This window comes from Malus domestica, chromosome 09, assembly GCF_042453785.1.
Source record: "Malus domestica chromosome 09, GDT2T_hap1".
Taxonomy (NCBI): Eukaryota; Viridiplantae; Streptophyta; class Magnoliopsida; order Rosales; family Rosaceae; genus Malus; species Malus domestica.
In genome coordinates this window covers 31,968,481-31,990,394 of record NC_091669.1, presented here as the reverse complement: position 1 = coordinate 31,990,394, position 21,914 = coordinate 31,968,481, and the positions used below count along the sequence as shown (strand labels likewise).

The following is a 21,914-nucleotide window of genomic DNA, read 5'->3' as shown; positions in this document are numbered from 1 at the left end:
TGAATTGGACGATCTAGGCATATTCGCACATGAGGAGCAAAACGATATTTTGGCATCCTCGGGAACTTCTCACTAGTTTATTGAGCCATCACAAAATTTGGGCGAATTATTTTCATTTTCGATTTTCAACTCTGTACAACTATTTGAATCTTACGTTAGTGTGTGTGTGTGTGTGTGTGTGTGTATCTATTTTTGTCATATAGTCATTATCTTATTATACGCATATATTTTTGATCTTATGTTATTACTAAATTATTTGTAATTTTCAACTTTATGTTTTATATGAGTGTTATACTACTTTATTATCGAGGAAGGAATAAGGTATGAGCTTGGAGGCATGAAATATGAATAATTACAATCCGATCGCGACGGAATGACATTCTCTTTTATGCAGCCGCTAACTTGATTTCTTCCTTATAATTATATAAATATTTTCCTCCCTATTTTCAAGTATCTTACTTATAACAAGTTATTTTAAATTTCGGGGACGAAATTTTAGAAGGGGCGTAGATTGTAACGACCCGTCCCAAATTTTAAGGTTTTAATAATTTTAATTTTTGAATTTATGAAAATGCCCTTCGAAATAAATATGTTGACTTTTGTTGACTACCTTGTCGTGTCACGTAAGATTTGTTTTCTTGGCGTATCCTTGTAGTACTCGTCGTTACGAGAGCGTGAGCGCAAACGGAACGTAATTTGGAGTTATAATGAAGGAGTTATTAACAAACGAAGTTAGGGACAAAATAGTAAATTGATTAATTTGTAAAAGGCTCCAGATTTTTAGAGCAAAATTTGGAAAGCCACATGTGTGGTCCAGATTGAATAAATGAAGAAACAAACGGTTGGGAGAATAAATAAATGAGAGAAAGGAGGGGCGGGACGCCCATCCAGAATAGGAGTGAGAAGAGAGTGACCAATGGGAGAGGAAAGAGATGAGAGAAGGGGGAATGAGTGGAACTCGCCGAGTTCCCATTGACCTGTACCTGACCCAACGGCATCCATGCTTTCTGATGCCATTCAAGCAATTTTTTCAGTGAATCACGTCCTACCCCCACTACCAAACATCTACCCGACCTCCCTTCGTTCATTTCCACCTAAAATCCACCTAGATTGACCACGTTTTGAGGAAGAACGGAACTCATGGGTTCCGAAGGTGTCGCATCGGAGATCCACCCATCATGAAAGCATCGTCAACCATTACCACCATCAAACCACTCACTTTGAACCCAGGAACAAAGCCTAAACAATTTTGGGGGCGTCGAAGTTCGAATCAAAGCACACCCTTTATAGGGTTTCCGACGGGTTTGGGTGAAATTGAGGTTTTTTTTCGGCCAAATTGGCCTTAGTCACAGATATGAAAGTTATTCCTCTCACTGAGATCTTCATTTCTGTGAAGTTTGAGAATTTTTAGAAATGGTTGATGTTTCCGTCGAGTCGGGACGGCCTACCATCGTGTACGGCGGCTCGTGGGCCGAGGCATCCCCTGACCTTTCTAGGCTAAATTTGATTCTTCAATTTCGTACGTGAAGTCCGATTGACGATTTTCTATTGTTTGAACCTAGTTCCATTAAGGTCCACCACTTGATTATTATAGCAATCGACGATCCGACCATTGGATCGTCACCAAACTTTGATACTTTATAGTATGTAATATTTGAGGATATTAGAAACTTACGGATTAAGAATCCGACGTATGGATCTTCCCGAATATGATATGTAAGTTACGTGTTCTATTGATAATAATTTTGAGACGTGATTTGATAATTGTTCTAAGCGCCGATCGTTCGTGATGCCTCGATATTCGTGCTAGGAAGTTGTAGTGCGGACCTCAGGTGAGTAGGTCTTTTTCCTTTTTATAGTGTGTGTGTGTGTGTATACCTTACGGTTTTCCAGAAATGTTTTAAATTGATTATGCATAGCATGACATGATTTAAATGTGTTATATTTAAATATTGCATTGTGATGATATTTGTGGTTATGCCAAATGATCCTATGGAGGCGCATGTAAGTTCAGGTGAGTTATTATGTGATTGAAATGGTTGAATTATATGAGCATGCATATATTCATTTAGAGCTTATCATTGCTGCACCCCGGTGTTAGTGTTCCCGCCCCAAGCCAAGGCATAGCCTTCATGTGATTGTTCACCTCCCGCACTGCACGCTGGACTTGGATCCAAGTTAGGTGCTAGCCTGTCGTACAGGTTGCATTAGGCGACTTCGACTCATAGGTGACCCGTGCATAGCGCTAGCTTTCACGTGATCGTAGCACTTGAATGTACATGTTTACACCTAGCCTGTCGTACAGGTCACACTAGATGACTGAGACTCTAACTCGTGTGCTAGCATAGACTAATGAGCAATAGGTCCAGTCGTATAGGTCACATCAGTTGACTCCGACTGGCATGTTAGTTTAGATTGATCTCACACCTGACTTACATTTATTATTGTTGAGATATTGTGGCATGGCATGCTTTTGTTTTTTACAACACCCGTGCATTCATTTTTCGTACCTCTGTAGTATTATTTTCTAGAAACTATACGGGTTTTACGGCGATGGGTTATAACGCTTTCAGAAGGTTTTTATTAAAACTTTATTTTCAAGCCTACTCACCCTTATTTTTCGCCCCTCCAGGTTCTAGTAGCAGAGTTTTCATACCGACGAGGATTATCGGTAAATCTTGGGGTAGACGATTACCATCGATGGTATAATTCTTACCCTATTTTATTGTACTGTACTTATGCTCTATCATCATGTGTGCAATGGGTTCATACCCACTCACTGCACACTCTTGTACTTAGGTACTTTTAGGTTTAAATTTATTCACATTTTCCACATCAATATACTTTATGGCTTCGTCACCTTCCTGGTGTCGGCCAACACAGCTCGATTCGAAGTCCTAGTGGACATCCCTGGTCAGGGTGTGTCAATACGGTTCTTAACATGACCTTCAGTTTTTTTACACCCAAGTTTTTCATTGAGCACAGGAACAATTTTGGCTTCTATGGTCTGCTTACTTATTATGTCATTAGCATCACGCCATCCATTGTTTACGGCATCAACAAGTTGTTGTAACAACATGTTGTTCTCTTGCACAAACCATTGATTATAGTTTTCTTTTGTCTTTTCTTGTTGTGAATCTCCCGTTTATAATCTTACTAGATGATGCATTATAATAAAACAATGAGACATGACAATAAAAGCATAATATGATAATAGGAATTACAAGTATAAATGACTATAAAAAGGATTGGGAAAACAGATTGACATACTATTAATAGGGATTACAAGTGTAAATGACGCAACAAGTATAATTAGGCATAACATGATAATAACAGATTGATTAATAGGGATTACAAGCATAAATCCTATACCACCCACAAACAAGCACGAAAGACATAGCATAAACAACAGATTGACATATTATTAAAAAGCATAAATGGCTATAAAAAAAGACTGAAAGATAAACAAATCGTTGAAGAAAAAAAACCCGCACATAACATAAACAATGCCAACCAAATAAACCCCTAAAAATAAACAAATCGCTGGAAAAAAAACCCAAAAAAAATAGAAACAAAACCCATAATCCTATACCACAAACGAGCACGAAAGCAATATTACACAACAAGGAGACCCTAGAGTCAAAGCAGACGAAGAACAAGATTGTCGTTGCGTACGGGCTTACAATATTTGAAACAATGGGAAGAAGTTGCAAAGGAAGAAATGATGTACCTTCGCAAAGAATTCGAAACGACGAGAAACCCAAATCGCAGAAAGAGAGGGCATCGGAAGGAGACCAGAGAAGACACTCTCTGGAGGAGAGAGCAACATGCTCAAAATCTCTCCAAGTTTCTAAGGTTGAGGTGAGATTTGCCAAACTCTTTGGTATTTATACATATCACCTTGAAATCCTCCAAAATCCACCAAATCACAAATCCGTTCAAATCCAATTCCAAATACACCTAAACTTTTAGAGACTTTCAAAAAGTTATCATTGAATACACCTAAATTTATAGGGAATTGTAAGAAGTCTTTAAGAATCTCAAATGAATATACCAAGATTTTTATAAAATCTTTTAAATTCCTAATTTAATACCCCTAGAATTATTAATTCCCTGAAACTCTTTCAAAATCCTAATTGAATACACCCCCTTAAACTTTCTATATTTGAAAAAAAATGTTATGCAAAATGAAATTTTGAGACTATTAATATCAGTTTTTATTTTTTTTTAAATTTATTTATTCAATGTTTTTGCGTGGAACCCTTTAAAGACCTAAACCCTACACAAAAACGAAAGAGTTAAGGGGTTTAGCTGCTTACGATTCTTTCTCTGCGCGTGCGTTGCCGTTACTTTCCAGTTTTGTGATGGCGAAGCGTCTGGTTCCACTCTTGAATCGCGTTCTCGTTGAGAGAATCGTCCCTCCGTCGAAAACCGCCACCGGAATCTTACTTCCGGAGAAGTCCGCCAAGGTATATACTTTTATCATTTTACCCATACTCTCTCCCCACTTTCTCATTTTGTGTATTTGTTTCCTGAGAAACTCGAGATAATGCAATATAGTTTAAATGTAAGCAGGATTTGGTTTCTGGGTTTTGGTGTTCTTTGATTTTTGGTAGTGGAAATTGTGGAATGTTTGATAATTCGGGTTTTCGATTTTTCGCTCTCTTTACGAATTATGAGTGTTTTCTGTATCTGGGTACTTTTTGGAATCAGAAATTGGACAGGTATTATCATTTTTGGACCACTAAATCAAAGCAATGATGAATATATGTAGGGCTTACTTGGAGCTGCTTCTTTGAAGAGCACCTATGCTCATAACTCACAAGCACTTCCAGTAAAAGGGCTTCTATTAGAGGCACATTGAATGAAAATGAAAGTGCTTCTTCCAAACATGATTAGTAGAGCTTTAGTAATTTGAAGCGCTTTTAGTTAATTTAGAAGCATGTGCAAACAGGTTTCCGTTTTACTATTATGCTTGCAAACAAGGGTCTTGTTTTAAATCTAATTCGCCTCATTTTTCGTTCAAATGGGGGTTTGCTTAATTAAAATTTTCCCTTTTACAGAAACTTTTTGTGGTAAAGAATATATGCAATATAATATGAAAGTCAGGCTTTGCTCTCTGGATAAAAATTAATTTCTAAATTGAAATCTTGGTGCATTACGCTTTTAGCTGAACTCTGGAAAAGTTGTTGCTGTGGGTCCTGGCACTCGCAATAAGGAGGGGCAGTTTATCCCCGCCACTGTGAAGGAAGGAGACACTGTTCTGCTGCCAGAGTATGGAGGAACTGAAGTGAAGCTCGGTGACAAAGAGTACGTATCTCACAAGGCCTTATTGCTAGTATTCTTAGATGTGCGATACTTTAAGCTTCTTTTAATTATGTATAAACTTCTGAAAGATTTCTGTCATGATTCTAATAGTTTTTGGGGCATATTTACTAAACCATTGCTGACCTTAATTCAATCGAGCGATACAATGGAAGCTGAAACTTGATTTGGAAACACTTACTTAAGCACATGGACTTTTGTTTTATAAATTGCCTTCACATCACGTAGATAAAATATTCTTATGGAAGAACTGTGAAGAAAACTAGATCTTAGATTTTGTGCGGATGATTTCCCTTCCATACGTGATTCAGTGACTTGAAGTATTCTGAATAATAAGGCTGGCATGGTTTCCATTTCATGATTTTGCGCATGTATGTTTTATGAATTTTTCCGTGATATATGGATACAATACATGGTAAAATGTTACTTGTTTCTCATACACGAATGACTGTCTATGTGGTATGTATGTATGTGTCTTATTTGTATCGCTCTCTGTAAACAGGTGTGCTTTTATCCATTGTAAGTATCTTATTACTAAGATTACAATTTGGCGAATTGACTCAAGTAGGCATCTTTGCTGTAAGGCAGAGGTGTGCTTTAGTTAGCATGTGTTTTTGCTTTATAATTCTCATCTCATATTCATTCTAGTCCAGAGAAGGATTTAAGTTTTTTAACTGAGAAATTTTAGGTAACTTGAGCCGAGAATGTTGTATGGCATGCCAGCTTGTTTAGTACTTTTCAGGCAAGTTTGAGCCAATCTTGGCTTAGTTTGATTAGTGCAGACGAATTAGTGATAATGATATCTCTAATGTTATAATCACCTTATAGTCTTATAATTTTTCTAATTTTTTCTTAATAATTAGCTAATCAGATTTACTGCAAGGCCCTTAAACTTATCCTTAGGTTACATTAGCAAATGTCAAGTCTCAAGTGTGAGTTTGCTTAAGGCCTCCGTCTTACCCACGTGGCCTTTATTAGGATGTCTTTTCCATAGGTATATTTGGTATATCTCGTCTTTAGGTTTTTGTGCATAGGCTTTTAAATGCTTTCAGCGTGATGCCTGAAAATTTTCCAGTTTTGGATTTCCGTATGTGACACTGAACAACATTTGAGAATGCATGCCATGTTACGTATGTTACAAGAACTTGCGAAACTAGTCAGGATTGAGAAATAGATGCAGTTTTGAGAACATATACTTCTGTATTATTTCTTTCGACATTCACTTCCTTTGTCCGATCAGATGCTCATTAAATTATTTTTTTTGCTGTTTTAGGTACCATCTATATCGAGATGAGGATATACTGGGAACACTGCACGACTGATGTATTGTTTGACCCATGATCGTGTTAATTTTGTTCATGATTTATCCTAGTGGATTTAAGTTCCGTAGCATGGAGTCAATCTTCGTCGATGCCCTACTGTTTAACTTTGTTATGTGCTTATAAATTAGATGAAGGAAAACGTGTAAAACTGTTCCGTTTTTGGGCAAATAATTTGAATGCAACTAAGACGTTTTTAATATGCACCAAGTTTATCCGAATCCCTCTAGCCGAATGTCTGCTCCAGTTATTCAATGTTAATTCATCGCTTATTTATGAATTCGCTCAGTCAGCGAGGACCAGAGATGCTTGCAGACCAGAGGTCGCGGCTGCTTGCTTTCTGAGGTTTGGGTGTGTGAATTTGCTCAGTCACCGAGTGCTTCTGCCAATTCGCTCACCAGTGTTCTTGCTCCAAGTTCGCCGGATAACAGAATCTCGACTTTTGCCTAGTGTTGGGCGTGCATGCGGGCAAAATATGACCGTTGATACATTGTGAGCTCTCAATAGCAAGAATTGAGCTTTGCCTGTATCAGCATTCAAGAATGGGCCTTACGTGCATCAGTTGTCAAAATTTTCAATGCGCGCGTGAGCAACTAAACCACAGCATATATTCTTCGATATTTAATTCATGTTCTGATGCGTAAACAGGTCAACTAAACCATAGCATATATTCTTCCAAATTTAATTCAATCTAGTCAGAAGGCAAACAATTGTCACAGCTGATATGACTTGTGCAAATCCGAAGGAAGTAGAAACATTTAAAAGGTCGGACAAATCAATTTCACCTGCATAATAGTTTACATAAATAGTGCAGTATGCATAACAATTTACAAATAGTAGTGCAACTATACATAATAACTTCCTACCACATTTTGGTTAATCTCCTACCAAATTGTAAGATCTAGTACCATGCCAACTACATTACACCTCACATCACTTTTTCGAGTTTAGCGGTAAAGAGTAAGAGAAGTTCCTTAATCAGTTTGTTGGTCCTAAGATCTGCATCCGCACTTCCGAGGAGCATTGGTTTGTGGATGATCGCATTAATGCTAGGCTAGGTTATGTACTAACTACTTAGCTATGAAACCTCTATATGCAATGCATTCTTTCATTTACCTAGATAGAATTTACTGAGTCGCCACCTTCACTGCTTTCATTATCACTGCTGCTACTCTCACTCTCGCTTTCACTTTCGCTTCCGCTTCCGCTTCCACTGCTACTCTCACTCTCACTAGTATCGTTTGAGCTTGACGTCTCTTTCTCTCCCACCTCGGCATTCACCTGAGCTCTGAGGGCTTCAGCAGCATTTGGGCCATTATCCATCACATCATCACTTACATCCACAATCTCATCATCCAGATAAGTCTGCTTCTCTCCCACCTCGGCATTCACCTGAGCTTTGAGGGCTTCTGCAGCATTTGGGCCGTTATCCATCATATCATCACTTACATCCACAACCTCATCATCCATATCAGTGTGCTTCTCTCCCACCTCAGCATTAACCTGACCTCTGAGCGCTTTGGCAGCATTTGGGCCATTATACATCACATCATCACTTACATCCGCATCAGCAATCTCATCATCCATAACTCCTGGATGAGGTAAGTTAATGTCAATGCCGGTGTGAAATTCCTTTCCAGGAGATCTTCCCTTCTCAGATATATCATCATCATTATCACCGTCATCTTCATTGTCATCATCATCAATGACAACATCCACTTCTTCCTCCATTTCATCGCTTCTTTGTGCATCAGGAGATGCAGTTGGTGGATTTGGTAAGGAAGGTGGACAGTCAAAATTCTCGCCGGTTTCAGGTTTTGGCCCTGGGTCTGGAAAGAAGATTGTAAAATGTATCAATACCATGATAAAAAACCAAAAGCTAGGCGGTAATATAGCTGCAATTACTAAGGAACATAATGTAATTACAATTGTTTAGCCATCAAAATGAAATTCAGAAAAAATGTTTGAACATCAAAATACCAACGAAAAATGCATGGTTTTTTTGCACAACAAAGGTTTAAGCATATAAGAACAAATTCATCGTTATAAAAGAGTTGATAATCATCATACACCTGTTACTTAATTTATCATCTTATTTTGTGAAAAACTAGTATCACTAAGACATTATGATCAATTGGAACATGAAGAAATGTAGTCCTGAAGCTCAAACATTACACAATTGTATCTATAATGGGAGAGAACAAAATTTCCATCAAACAACTCAACATCGTAACAGTAGGGTTTAAGATCATATACCTAAGCACGCTGAGCTGTTGTTATCAATTTCTTTCATCTCCACCTGTACAATTAAATTTTAAGCAATTAGTTTCAACCATCACATAATTACTGGAATTCCTGAAAGAAATGTGTACTAAAAAAAGATGCTCATGCTATTCAACAAATCCAGTTTTCACAAATTCAATTTAACAAAAGGGAAAAGATTGCAGTATTAAATAGTATTGGTTATAAGTTAAGTAGTTCGAAAAGATATATCTTCTCTAGATACCATAATAGCAATTAGCACATCAAGAAGATGATTTCAACCCCGTACGAAATCAAATAAAATACAAAAATATTTATTTAATAAAGAAGCAAGATTGCATTTGACGCCATGATTTTTGCACAATGATAGAAGTGAGGGGTATGATTGTTCAGTGTTGCCACTACCGTTCACTAGAAGGTGATTGCAACTGGTCAGTACAAGCAACAAAGAACTAGCTCACAAGCCACATGTTCCAGCATAGAAAGATTTCTCATATTCTGTATTCCAGTCGTGGTGTTCAAATTTATATATTAAATGAAGCAAGTTCCACAAAATTGGTTTAAATCCCAGATATTGCTGACTCCTCGACTTTAATTGTACTCAATCTGTGAAATCTAACTCTAATGTGGGAGAATTCAGATTACATAGCTTGAGTCACAAGATGCAATACTCTGCAAAGTCCCCCTAGATATGCAATGCGTATGCAAGTGCATATACAATTACCCCCTTTTGAGATGGATCACACTTCACCCTTCTTATCATTCAACAGATATGACGACCATAAAATCAAAGAAGCTTACCGGCGGCATATTAGGAAGAATGTCCTTGTTCAAAGACTGAAGCTTTGGTCCTTTGCCACCGGTTGGTGGAGAATAAGATTCCACCGCTGAAACTAATGTACTCGTGACTGCGGCCACTGGAGCTGTAGATTCACCGGGCAGCCTGACATGCCTCAACCGCTTCACTGCTCGGTGCAACCTCTCCAATCGAAAACCCTCACCGTCAAAGAACAAAACGGCCTCGTCTTTCTTGTGATCCTCACTCACACCTTCAAAAGTCACTTTGGGTTTTCCGTGTTGGTTGTTGTGAAATTCTAATGCAACTCTATTGTCCTTGCTCTTGTGTAACAACCCTGGTTGGTTCTTGTCAATTGAAGCCGGTTTAAATTCATCTGAAAAATAAAAATATATCACCAAACTTCGAACAAATTTTGACAATATGGATCCATTACGAACAACAAACTGATAACAGAAGTTTCTAACTTCACAAGTTTTGAATGGTGCAAAAGTGTAAACAAAACAAACTAGTTTGTCAGGTGGTAGATTGCCCTGGTGGTTACCGTCTTTTGAATTCAGCTTAGAATAGTAATATCGCTTTAAATAAAATTTAAAAAATAAAAAATAAAAAACTAGTTTCACACAAGGCTAGTATACTCCCAAAGCTTTAATTTTACTCAATTTTCTCGGGAAACAAACAGAAAGTATAGTAAGCTACTGAGCTACTAAAACTTACAGCGTAAGGTGCAGAACTTGGGGGAGGGACGGTGGTCCACGAAGGAAGAACCTAGGGTTAGGCTGTACCACCGGTCGGTCTCCGGAGCACCGTTTGGCTCGTCGTCTTCGTTGCTCTTCCGATTCGTCGCCATTCTGCAAAGCTCAATTTCTACGCAATTTTAGTATTCAAATCAAAACTGAATTTTGGTACCAAATCGAAAGTTGAAATTGGGAACCCTAGAACCCTAGGGATTGCAAACGACAAGTACCTGCAGAAGAAAAGAGGGCAGTTCAGTCTTTTCCCTGCAGTTCTTGATTATATCCTTGTATATTCAGGTCGAACTCGGACCGTTTCAGTGTGTGGCGAATTGTGACGTTAACAAACCGAAACCGGTTGAAATGAATAACAGTAATACTACGTAAACCAAATTTATGAATCAAGTAATGTATTATTAATAAAAAATAAATACGTTAATCAATATTTAATATTTTAATAATCAACAACCATCTTATATGATTTACAAAATTTAGTTCAAATTATTGATCTCCTAACATTGCTCACTGAATAAACCGCAGTTAATTGTTTGATTTAAACAATAGTTAAATAGTCGAAAACTAAATCGGATCGTAATTGTTCGGTTTGTGGTTTTGAATTCTTGTGAATGTTGATGTAAAGAGACCGAACCAAAATTGATTCGGATGTCACATGCGATTACTAATAAGAGTGGACATCAATTCGGCTGACTATAATGGTCGATTTGATTTTTTTATTTTTTTGTCGAAGTTTTTATTTTATTTAAACAAAGAAAATAGATGAATAATGTAAAACTAAATAGGGTACCTAAGCTCGTTTAATCATGTAGATAGAATATTTTTATCGTCTTGTAAAAAAAAATAAAAATAACACAGGTGAACCTAACCATGTTATATCTGATAATTTTAGGACAATCTCACAAAACGTGTTGATTCATGAACTATCCATCTACGAAAATTTCCACTTTCTTAACTCTTTCCACAAATTTCCAAAAATCTTATTTCCCAGCCAGTTTCTAATTCTATCCAACAGATTTGAGTAATGCAAAATATCGTCTTAAAAAAGCGAGCCAAATAGGAATGGTAGCGGTTTGGTTTGGGGACGGAAATGTTATATTTATCCCGGTAACTATGAAAATTAATTATATCTATAACTGCAAATTAACCATCAAGAATTATCTATAACCATACCCACCAGATAATGGATTCCCCATCTGTTAACGATTATATCAATCTTCGTCTAAACAAAAAGTATATTCGTTCAGTTGGTGAATTATAATTTAGTAGATATTAATTTCATTATTAAAAATTTGATGTATAAAATGATTCAATGAATGAATCTTGTCATGTTTTAAAATTAAGGGTTAAGCTATGAAGATCAAAATTTTAAACAAATTTAAAAACTATATAATGTGTCACAAATAGGAAACGAGCACATTAATTAACGCTCAAATAATAATTCAATTATCAACAACCACATCATTTGAGTTTCAAATTTAGTTTAAAAAATTTGATCTCCCTAGATTATCCAAAAATTAAAGCATTAAATATAAAACATTGAGGACGTTGACTACCACTTGATATCTGTCATAAACACCATTGAATTATTATTGATTTTGATTCTAAACTTTTGAACTTTTTCACAAAATACAGCTCAAGCAATGCAACTTTTGTATTCTCAAAATAATGGTTCGATGAATAATTAATGTACACACATATATATATATATATATATATATATATTTAAACTATTATACTCTATATAAATTATATTATATATTATTTTGTCGAATTCAGCTACGAATATAGATCAGGAACCTTATAACTATATCTAAAATCATAAATGAATGATCTTCATGATTTTTTCCTATATACAAAATATACCCGAGAGTTCGTACTCAAATTCATTCCATTCAGATGATTATTCATGGTTATTCATTCACACGGATGAAATGCCCGGTTCTACCCCCCGACCGTTTTTAAACGATTCTTAAAGTGGAGACACCAGCTAGTTTTGTTTTGCGGGTTGTGAGCTTTGTGATGGCTCTGCTGGGTTTGGGTTATGGTTTTCCTCAGTCACCGGGTCCTCTGCTTCCTCTTCATCGGAAGCCGAAACCCACATTGAAATTCGCCGCCTTTCGATGCTCTGCGGCAGAACCCAGCAACCAAATAACCTTCAGGACCTGCAAGAATTGCAAAACCCAGTTCGACCCCTCCCTCAATAACCCCCGGGCTTGCCGCTTTCACACCGCTCATTTCGGAGGTACCTGCTTATTTCTTCCATTATCTTCTTTCCAATATAATTTTACATGGATTTAATCACAATTTACGAGGGATATTACCAATCTAAGCTAGACTAGGGGAGCGGGAGGGTTTGAACCCGGGACGTGGTGGGATGAAAAGGAAAGCTTGAGTTTAGCTTTCATACTTGCCATCAATTTTTGTATCTTCTTGTTGAATTAAATTTACACACAGATTGTAGTTGTATTTTGAAACCATACCGGCATTCGAATCCAACTTGTTGTGAATTCCTTGTTGAATTTGTGATTATGCATTAGCAGTTGGGCAGTTTTGTGAGGTATGAAACTGTTGATGAATGCATTACTGATTTTGCAGTCATAAGTAATTTATAATGGATCTTCCTCAATAAGTTAACCTGCCCGGCTATTGGGCTCAATAATCAGAGAACTTTTTTCGTTCGTTTTGCCATAAGATGGATAGGAAATGGCATCTATTCATAAATGTTTCGAGCCATTGGAAATTCTTAAGCATGATCTATTTGCAAGAAGGCGTCGCGTCTTTGTGTGGGTGGAAATGGATAGTTGGAAGAGAATACAAGACTCTGAAACATTTACGAATAGGTTCTGCTGAACCCGCAAGTATGAGATAATGGTTGTGCTAAAGTTGGTTAGCAAAAGGCGGTTGAATGCAGGAAGAAAGAATCTCGATGTCTTGTCCTTACTTAAGATGTTGCTCAATGTGACTGACTGAAGAGTTTAGCAAATTAAAGTGCTTTAGGCTCTGTTGATGTATTTTTTTTATCTTTTCCATGAATCGGTAGTTCTTCCACCTCTAAAAGATTGTTCATAAGGTCGTACCCAGTGTACAAGGCTCCCGCTTTACGCAGGGTCTGGGAGAGGTGAATGTCGGCTAGCCTTATCCCCATTTATGAAGAGGCTGCTCCCAAGTCTCGAACCCGAGACCTACCGCTCATGGGCGAAGGCACTTGCCATCGCACCAAGTGCGACCTCTCTAAAAGATTGTTCATGAGAGTAGAAAATGAGTTCATATCAAAAGCAATTCAAATTAGGTTTTGGTTGTTGGCTTGAACTTCAGATTCCGACAGAACTGAAGAGGTTTCAGTACTGTCCGCATATTGCTCAAAGAGAAATGCTTACAGCACTTGCTCAAAAGAGAGTCCCTAGGTGGACTTCCTGTAAAGTGGGGGTCAAGCTTAATTCTTGATCCAAAACCCTGAGGAGGCAGCAAGTCCGTTAGCATTCCTCTTGTTCAGAATTTACTCTCTGGAACCGTGTATCAGTTGCAACTAAAGAACCGTAATTTAAACAGGATAGACAACTTACTTTATACTGCGTTGATGCCAAAAGATGTAATTACTAGTCCAATGTGAAAGGCTAAGTTTGTAGTCTTTTTTTGCTTCCTAGTTGTTAGTTTGCTTTAGTACATAAGTTATTGCAATTTTTCAGAGAAAGAGCTATGGGATCAAACCCATGTACATTTTAAGACATCCTAGGTTTTCCACGAGTACTTAATGAAATTGCATAGGGTTGTTCATGTTCAAGTTAATACAAAGAGTGCCAGGTCAAATTTGAACAAATCGCGATGGTGTTCAACTTGTTCGCTAAATAAATACCTTGACAGTAATAATGTCATGTTTTGGGTGAGAATGATTGGTAAAGTTTGTATATTTAGTTTCATTTTATCATCATCACTTCTTCGATTTTGTGTAATATACTTTGGTTTTAACGCAACTTCAATTCTGGTCATGCTTGTAACATCTGCAATCAAACAGGCGAAACAAAGAGAAAGTTTGAGAGTGTACACACTGGGGGGACCATGAATACTCCTGACTCTGGCAAAGTTGTTCAATACTGGCATTGCTGTGGGTCTGAAGATCCCTTTGACCCTGGATGCACTGCTGCTCCTCACTCATCCTACGATGACTGATGTTTTTTCTGTCCTCTGCAACAACACACGATCAACGTCACCTGGATACTCGATTGTTTGCTAGCATGAATTCCCTCCATCATTTTTCTACCGAAAAAATGGTGTAGTTCTTGTTCTTTTTCCTTTTGTGTTCAACCTATCGGATTGAAGCTTCGAATTGTTTCTAGGCCAAAACTCTAATCGTTCTTCAATATTGTGATCATTGTGTACAAAGTAATGACATGTTGAAATTGTTAATATTTGGCAATGAAGTGATAGTATACACTGATATTATATACTAAAGGGCGACCTTAAGCTAACAAGATTTCCCGCTTTGGTTCGGGAAATGAACGTTTACTGTACAAAGGGACTGTTTCCACGACTCGAACCCGTGACCTTTTGGTCACAAGGGAGCAACCTTTTGTTGCCCCAAGGCTGCTTAAATTATATACAATACAAATTGAATACAAATTTCTCATTACCCTTCTTGGTAAATGATTTTTGCACACCTTGCTTCTCTTTCTGCACGCATATATTCATCCGCACAAGAACTGAGATTCGCCTGCAGTCAATTCTCAACACCTTGCTCACACATGTAAGCAACTTGTCTATATTCCTCCGCACTTCCTCCTTTTTCCATTTTTGCCTGCAGGCGAATCTCAGTGCACAAGAACTGGATTACCGCACAGGAGAACAATGCCAAAGAGATCATCAAGTGCTAGTACCGGCACTATCGTTGTAGTAGCTGCGAGGGACTACCGCGATCCGTGGTCGATGAGAACTTGACCGTTCCGAGAAAACGCATTCACGAGATGAAAATGGTGGAGAGCAACCCCCCAGGGCAACTGCTTATGGAATCCCCTCCAGTGAACAGTAATTATCTTTAATGAATAATAATTGTCTTTTGCATCTCCACCCTAAACTGAATAGCCATGACAATATGCAATAAAACATTAGTATTTTTTATTTTATAAAATAATAAAAAATATTTTTATTTCAAATTTCGGATATGATTTTTTATCGATCTCGTTGTACCACTGTTTGGACCCAAAATGTTATTTTGGGTCGAGCTTAGAAATATTCTCGGCCCAATGGTGTATTTAGAATCTTGTCATGGGCTGGCCCTGTCGAGATTGGGCGAATCCTGCTATGAAGAAGATTATTTCGGATAAAGGTGAAGTAGTCGAATCTTGGTTTGTTTGAAGGTTTGGTTCAAAGTCCTATGGAGATTAAGATTAGTCGAAGTTTAATCAGATTGGGTTGAAGAGTTCTAATCCTAATATATCTCTAGTTCAGCCATAGGGGTTTTTGCTGCTATAAATAGAGGAGGGAGAGCATCATTCAAGTCTCTCCAATTCAACACACAAATTGCCCTGCGCAAACTCTCGCTCTATGTGAAACCTCTTAACAACCTTGAGATTTTTATTTTCTTTTTCTTGCCGACACATCTTCAGTTTGGATAAACATCATTGTGAAGTCAATCAGTGGCATCTTCAGTTTGGATAAACAACACTGTTGCCGTAGAATCAGCCTACCGCGGAGCACATTTAGTTTGGATAAACAGCACTGCATCAAGGCCGACTGGTTATCTATCCAAGTTTCGATCAAGAAGGATTTTTGAGTCCTTATTGGTAGAGGTCATCTCACTAGCCTTCTTGGCAAAGTGAGGTTTTACAGATTATTGGGCTCGTTGTATTGAATGCCGAGTTGTTTTACGATTGGATATTCACAAGTAAGTTTAGAGTTCGGCATTCTAACGGCCGAACCACATTCACCATCAAGACATACATCTCTTTTGAGTACTTGTGTCCATTCAATTTGGTGCCAATTCGGCATGCTTATACTCTTACGAATATAATCACCGTGACTGAACTCGGCACCTACGATTCGTGAACTTTGCAAGACTAGCAGCCATGTCTTCAGGCTCTAGAACCTGAAGGTTGAGACGTGTTCCTTCCTTGGCCGTAGTTGCAAGATCGATAAGTCAGCAGCGCGCTCAATGCAACATCAACATATTTTACTCCCCGGCCGAGCCGACGAGTTGGTACACCCCTCACACACAACCGAAGGACGTAGTTAGCTTATTAATTACTCGGCCTGTGCGCCATGTAGGCTTGGTAGTTTTTATGATCAATAACCACGTTTCATTAAATAAGAAATTACAATCCAAAGTATTTGAGAAAATATAAAATTATGGTGTAAGGTAGAAGATAATGATAAGATATTTATAGAAAAATTAAATCTTTTTTTTCGGATTTTTTATTAATTGTTTACATTTTTATTGCTTTTTACATTTTTTTATTAATTTTTTACATTTTTAATTAATTTTATAATATGGCTTACGTTAGGATGACGTCAGCCTTGCATCAACTTGCCCTAAGGCACTTGAGCCTGCGATTCGAGCCCAGCCTCTCACTCGGACCCTCCTCAACCCAATCGCGCACATGGGCTGGAGTAAGGAGGGAAGGCAATTGGATTGAAAACCTCCTCGGTCCACCAGGCTATCCACAACGATGAAGCTGCTCTTATGATGAGCATGTTTGTAACATGGTGATTTGTCTTCAATCGTGTCTCATAAACACCAGGCCTATTGTATCCCCTTCTGTGCTACTTCTCGTCGCCGTTAGCGTCCCGGCCTCGATGACCATGATCTTGCTATGGTTCATGGAGGTGGCTAATGGGGCTCTGTCTATCGTTCATCATTTTGGTTGATATGGTTATAGCAATTAGCTTTGTAAATGTAAATATACAATGTGTTTAATAGTCTTTTTGTATATTTATTTCTTCAATTGAACTTTTCTATAATAACCCCGAATTTTTATTATTTTTAAGTATAATGCCCATTAGAGTTGATCTCATAAGGTCCTTATTTGAAGATTTATGAGGTCCTTTTTTATGTGAACCTTTAGATTAATTTTACGATAGATTACGCTATCAAGTTAAATAATTGTTTTTACACAGAAACACAATAATTATGTGAAGTGATTAAATATAAAAAAACTTTCTCGCGTGAAAACCTTCATTCTTCTTCCTGTACTGTCTCTCTCCTCCATATCCCCTTCCTCTTTCCTCTCGATCTCTCTCTCTCTCTCTCGATCGTTCACTCCCCTTCTCTCTTCTTGAGTTATTGTTTTTTTTCCTTTTCACGAATAAAAAAGGGAGAAGGACATGTTTCAAATTTTTTACCGGTGTCAAAAAATTTCATATGATAAAAGGGTTCACGCCTTCAAAAAGAAGGGGATCTCAATTTTTTTTGGTGTTTTGTAACTAATTGGGTTTGAATATTATTTATAAAAGATTGAATGTGTAAATTTATTAGGGTTTTATGAAATTGGATTTGCTGAGTTTAGATATTTAATAAAGAGATTAGGTATTGCAGATATAAGAGATTCGACATGACGTGAAACCTTTTTCTTTCTTTTTATTTATTTTGTTTTATCAATTAGGATTGGGCCAACGTGTAAGTCCCGTTGATGATTCCCTTGAATCCCTTCATTGGCATAAATCTTCATCTGCACAAAATTAGTAATTGACCATTGGTATATAACTAATTAGTAATATTCGTGTTTAACTTTATTATTAATTAGATGATAAAAAGGGGATCGGAAATCAATTGGTGACTTCATTACGGTAGTCCATCTTTTAAGAGCATTTCAGGGCTACGATCATGTGGTTTATCAGTGCCAGAAATCGAACATAGGACTTCTTGTTGTTTTTTTCAATATTATTTACACTAAGAAAGTGGAAGAGTGGACTAAACCTTACAATAAATTAGTAATATGGTTCAAATTCACCTTGACACTTGACACTTCATGTCACATGTCCCGGAAATTTTATACGGAAGCTAACTATGGTGATAGGCCTAAAAATGTCATAGTTACCCTTTATATTAACCATACTAACATTTCTCTCTTTGACGATTTTCCACCAATATTTAATCTTGTTTATATTATGGCTGCATCTAACTTTTCATTAGACTGCCTACGTACCCCTCGGAGGGATCAAGCCAATCGTAATTCACAACTAAATAAGAAAAGTAACAATTTGAAATCTTCTTTCTTACCCGTAAGGTAGAGCACTAGCTAAGAGCTTTCCTTCAATTTTAAATAAAACTAATTAGGCCATTAGAACTACATGCTTGTTGTACCGATGGTGCCATTAGTACAGTATCTCCCTTTTCCATCTTAATTGGACTTGCCACTCCTCACCATCACCAGCGGACTGTAAGTTCTATATGAGAGCAAACACTTTGTGATTTGATTAAAGACATTTGGAATGATAAGGAGATTAGGATTGACACTTGTGGTAGACTTATCAGGAATTGTATTTCTTTGGAGATTCAAGTCAGATACATTCTCGGTAAGACTAGAACTCTTCTAGCTGATATAATGCATGAGTGTTTCACGGTGATAAGGCTACTCTTTGATAAGGATCACTTAATGGGAGGGATCCTGATTGAATTCCATCGTATGAAGTATAAAACTGAGGTCCCTGCTCTCTCACAGGACACGCAAGTTTACAGAAAACTCAAGCCCCATTGAGCGAGCCTTGCTTTCGGTTGTGTAGAGTTGCAGAAGAACTTCAGTTATTAATCCTAGTTCTCTGAGACGATGTCTTCTACAGGTAAGTGGTTAAGTTGATAATTGTGAATAAGTTTTTCCGTTGCATAATTTACTTACATTTGGTATCAGAGCCCTTCACATATCATTTAACCCTATGTCGAAGGCATCAAGAAATTTTTCCTTGTCTCGCAGGTTACAGAACTGGTAGTATATCATTAGGGAAATATATATGAACACGATCAAGTGATAGCTAAAGCTATCCTTGATCATAAAGACATATATTTTCATTCAGATATACATACCAGTGATGGTGCTTAAATTCAAGACATGATCACTGGTCATCTAAAGAAGATCATTCTTTCATGCTTAGAATTTAAGTAGTATATCACTTTATATACGAATGTTTGAATCGAATTACTATTGTCAAACCACAAAGGTTTATAATTTTGATTACAAAAATTCGAATGTTGGTTATAAAGGTGATATGATTAAAGAAAGTCTTCACATGTTCATCAATCCAAAGAGGTTGAAAAGGTGATTTATAGTCTGGGGATTTAAAGATTAATACTTGAACTATGTGCTTTGACAGTTATGAATCCTAGCTCCATGCACCTTAATACAGTTGAACCACTCACTGGTGTCAACTATAAGAAATGGAAGCAAGATCTTGAGATCGTGCTAGGTGTCATGGATTGGGACTTAGCACTTAGAACTGAAGAGCCCCCTACACGAACAGATGGAAGCACCTCAAGTCAGAAGTCTAAATATGAAAAGTGGCACAAATCAAACAGAATTTCCTTATTGATTATCAAAAGAAGCATGATTGATGTGGTTCGAGGAGCCTTCACAGATGCTACCAATGCAAAGGATTTCTCAAGTCCATTGAGCAGAAGTACCAAGAGTCACCAAAAACTGAGACGGATGCTACCAATGCAAACAATTTCCTTAAGTCCATTGAAGAAAAGTACCAGGAGTCACCAAAAATTGAAACAGGTAATCTCATGAATTCACTGACAACCATGAGACATGATGGCATAGAGAGTGTGTGTGAGTACATTTTAAAAATGGTGGACATCGCTGGAAAACTCAAAGTTCTCGAGGTACTAATCCCTGAAACTTTCTTGGTACATGTGATATTGAGTTCCCTGCCTGATAGTTATACACATCTCAAATTGTCCTACAATGCATTGCGTGAAAAGTGGGATGTGAATGAGTTAATTTCAGTATGTGTGAGTGAGGAGGAAAGGATGAAAAAGTTTGAAAATGAGAAGATTAAGTCTTTGAACTATGTACGAAGTACCACCGAGGCACATACACCCTTAACCACCGATACTAGAAAGAATTCTACCAAAAGGGTTCCCTCTCCTAAAAGAAACACCAAACCTAACAAGCCATCGATTCTCAAACATTATTTTTGTATAAGGCTTGGCTTGCCATATGAAGAAAGGTAAAAACTTTTTTGCTTGTGTTGAGTCTAATTTAATTATTATACCTAGCACTAAATGGTGGCTTGACTCTAGCTTTTCTATTCATGTTACGAATTCATTGCAGAACTTCATAACAAGGAGAACATCAAATAAAACTCAACAAAGTCGAATTTATTTTAACATTCAAATGAACATACTAAGACTCGACAATCATCAAACTTATAGCAAAAGAGGCTAGGTCATATGTCAAAACAAAGGATGAGTTACTTGTCAATAATGATATTTTGCCTCCCGTAATTTTAATGGTTTTGAGTTCTGTGTGGATTATGCTAAGGGAAAAATGACAAGTAGTAGAAAGAAAGGATCAACAAGAAGCAAAGAAACTTTAGAAATCATCCATACGGACGTTTGTGGTCTTTTTTCCCACACAAACTATAGAGGGACATAAATATTTCATAAACTACTTTTTCTTGATTTTGTTTCATCTATCTAATTCAAAATAATCAAATGCACTTGAAACTCTAAGATTTCAAAATTGACATCGAAAACCAATTGGAAGGAAAAAAAAAAAAAAAAAAAATTTAAGGAGGTTAGGTCTGATAGGAGAGGTGAATACAATGGTAGATACACTCTAACTGGCAGACATCTTAGTCCATTTGCCCTTTTTTCTTTTTCTACAAGAAAATGGAATTGTAGCTCAATACACCACACTAGAAATCTCGAGCAAAACGAAGTGGCTAAGAAAAGAAGGAGAACCCTAATGGACATAGTAAGGAGTACGATTTGTAAGACTAATCTACCAAGTTGTTTATGGAGTTAGAGATGGACAATGACAATCTTATATTTGAAGAAGATGATTAAATGGGGAATGATGCTGAACATTCACCGATTGCAGCAGCCTTGGTTGAAATTACAGATCAATTATAAGAAATTAAGTATGTGTAATGATGATGGTCTGTTACACCAAAGCACCGATAATGTGCTGTTGCTCAATGAGAAACATACTTATGATCATGCAAGCCATGATGAGTCAGTAACTGTGAGTGGCAGCTGCGATCACCGACAACCAGCAAACAAACGTGGCCAGCAGCAGTGAGCACCGACTACACCGATTGCAACAACATGCAAACACTCATGCGGGGTACGTGGAATTGACACCTGACAAACGTGGCAAGAAGATGGTCAAATGGAGATTAAAACTGAAATGGCCAAATAGGGATTAATACTGAGCCAACACCGACTGTAGCAATAGTGGTTGAACTTCCAAGTCAAGTGGAAGAAGATGAGGGCTATGATGATTGCTATTTTCAGCATGGCAAAAATGA

General features: G+C 37.3%; 3 protein-coding genes across 3 annotated transcripts; 2 read left to right on the top strand and 1 right to left on the bottom strand.

The window, feature by feature from the left end:
• The first annotated feature begins 3,920 nt into the window (after positions 1–3,920).
• LOC103444165 (10 kDa chaperonin, mitochondrial-like) lies at positions 3,921–6,846 on the top strand. The gene is made up of 3 exons (XM_008383085.4): positions 3,921–4,469; positions 5,171–5,310; positions 6,599–6,846. The coding sequence occupies exons 1-3, from the start codon at positions 4,365–4,367 to the stop codon at positions 6,645–6,647; spliced, it is 294 nt and encodes a 97-aa protein (XP_008381307.1). The 5' UTR covers positions 3,921–4,364; the 3' UTR covers positions 6,648–6,846.
• A 555-nt stretch (positions 6,847–7,401) lies between these two features.
• Positions 7,402–10,773, bottom strand: LOC103444164 (uncharacterized). The gene is made up of 5 exons (XM_008383084.4): positions 10,670–10,773; positions 10,420–10,553; positions 9,708–10,078; positions 8,901–8,943; positions 7,402–8,473 (listed from the first exon to the last, which is right to left on the bottom strand). Exons 2-5 carry the CDS (start codon positions 10,550–10,552, stop codon positions 7,761–7,763), a joined length of 1,260 nt encoding a protein of 419 aa, XP_008381306.3. The 5' UTR covers position 10,553; positions 10,670–10,773; the 3' UTR covers positions 7,402–7,760.
• Positions 10,774–12,348: 1,575 nt separating this feature from the next.
• LOC103444163 (uncharacterized) lies at positions 12,349–14,889 on the top strand. The gene is made up of 2 exons (XM_008383081.4): positions 12,349–12,696; positions 14,467–14,889. The coding sequence occupies exons 1-2, from the start codon at positions 12,474–12,476 to the stop codon at positions 14,619–14,621; spliced, it is 378 nt and encodes a 125-aa protein (XP_008381303.3). The 5' UTR covers positions 12,349–12,473; the 3' UTR covers positions 14,622–14,889.
• The last annotated feature ends 7,025 nt before the right edge of the window (positions 14,890–21,914 follow it).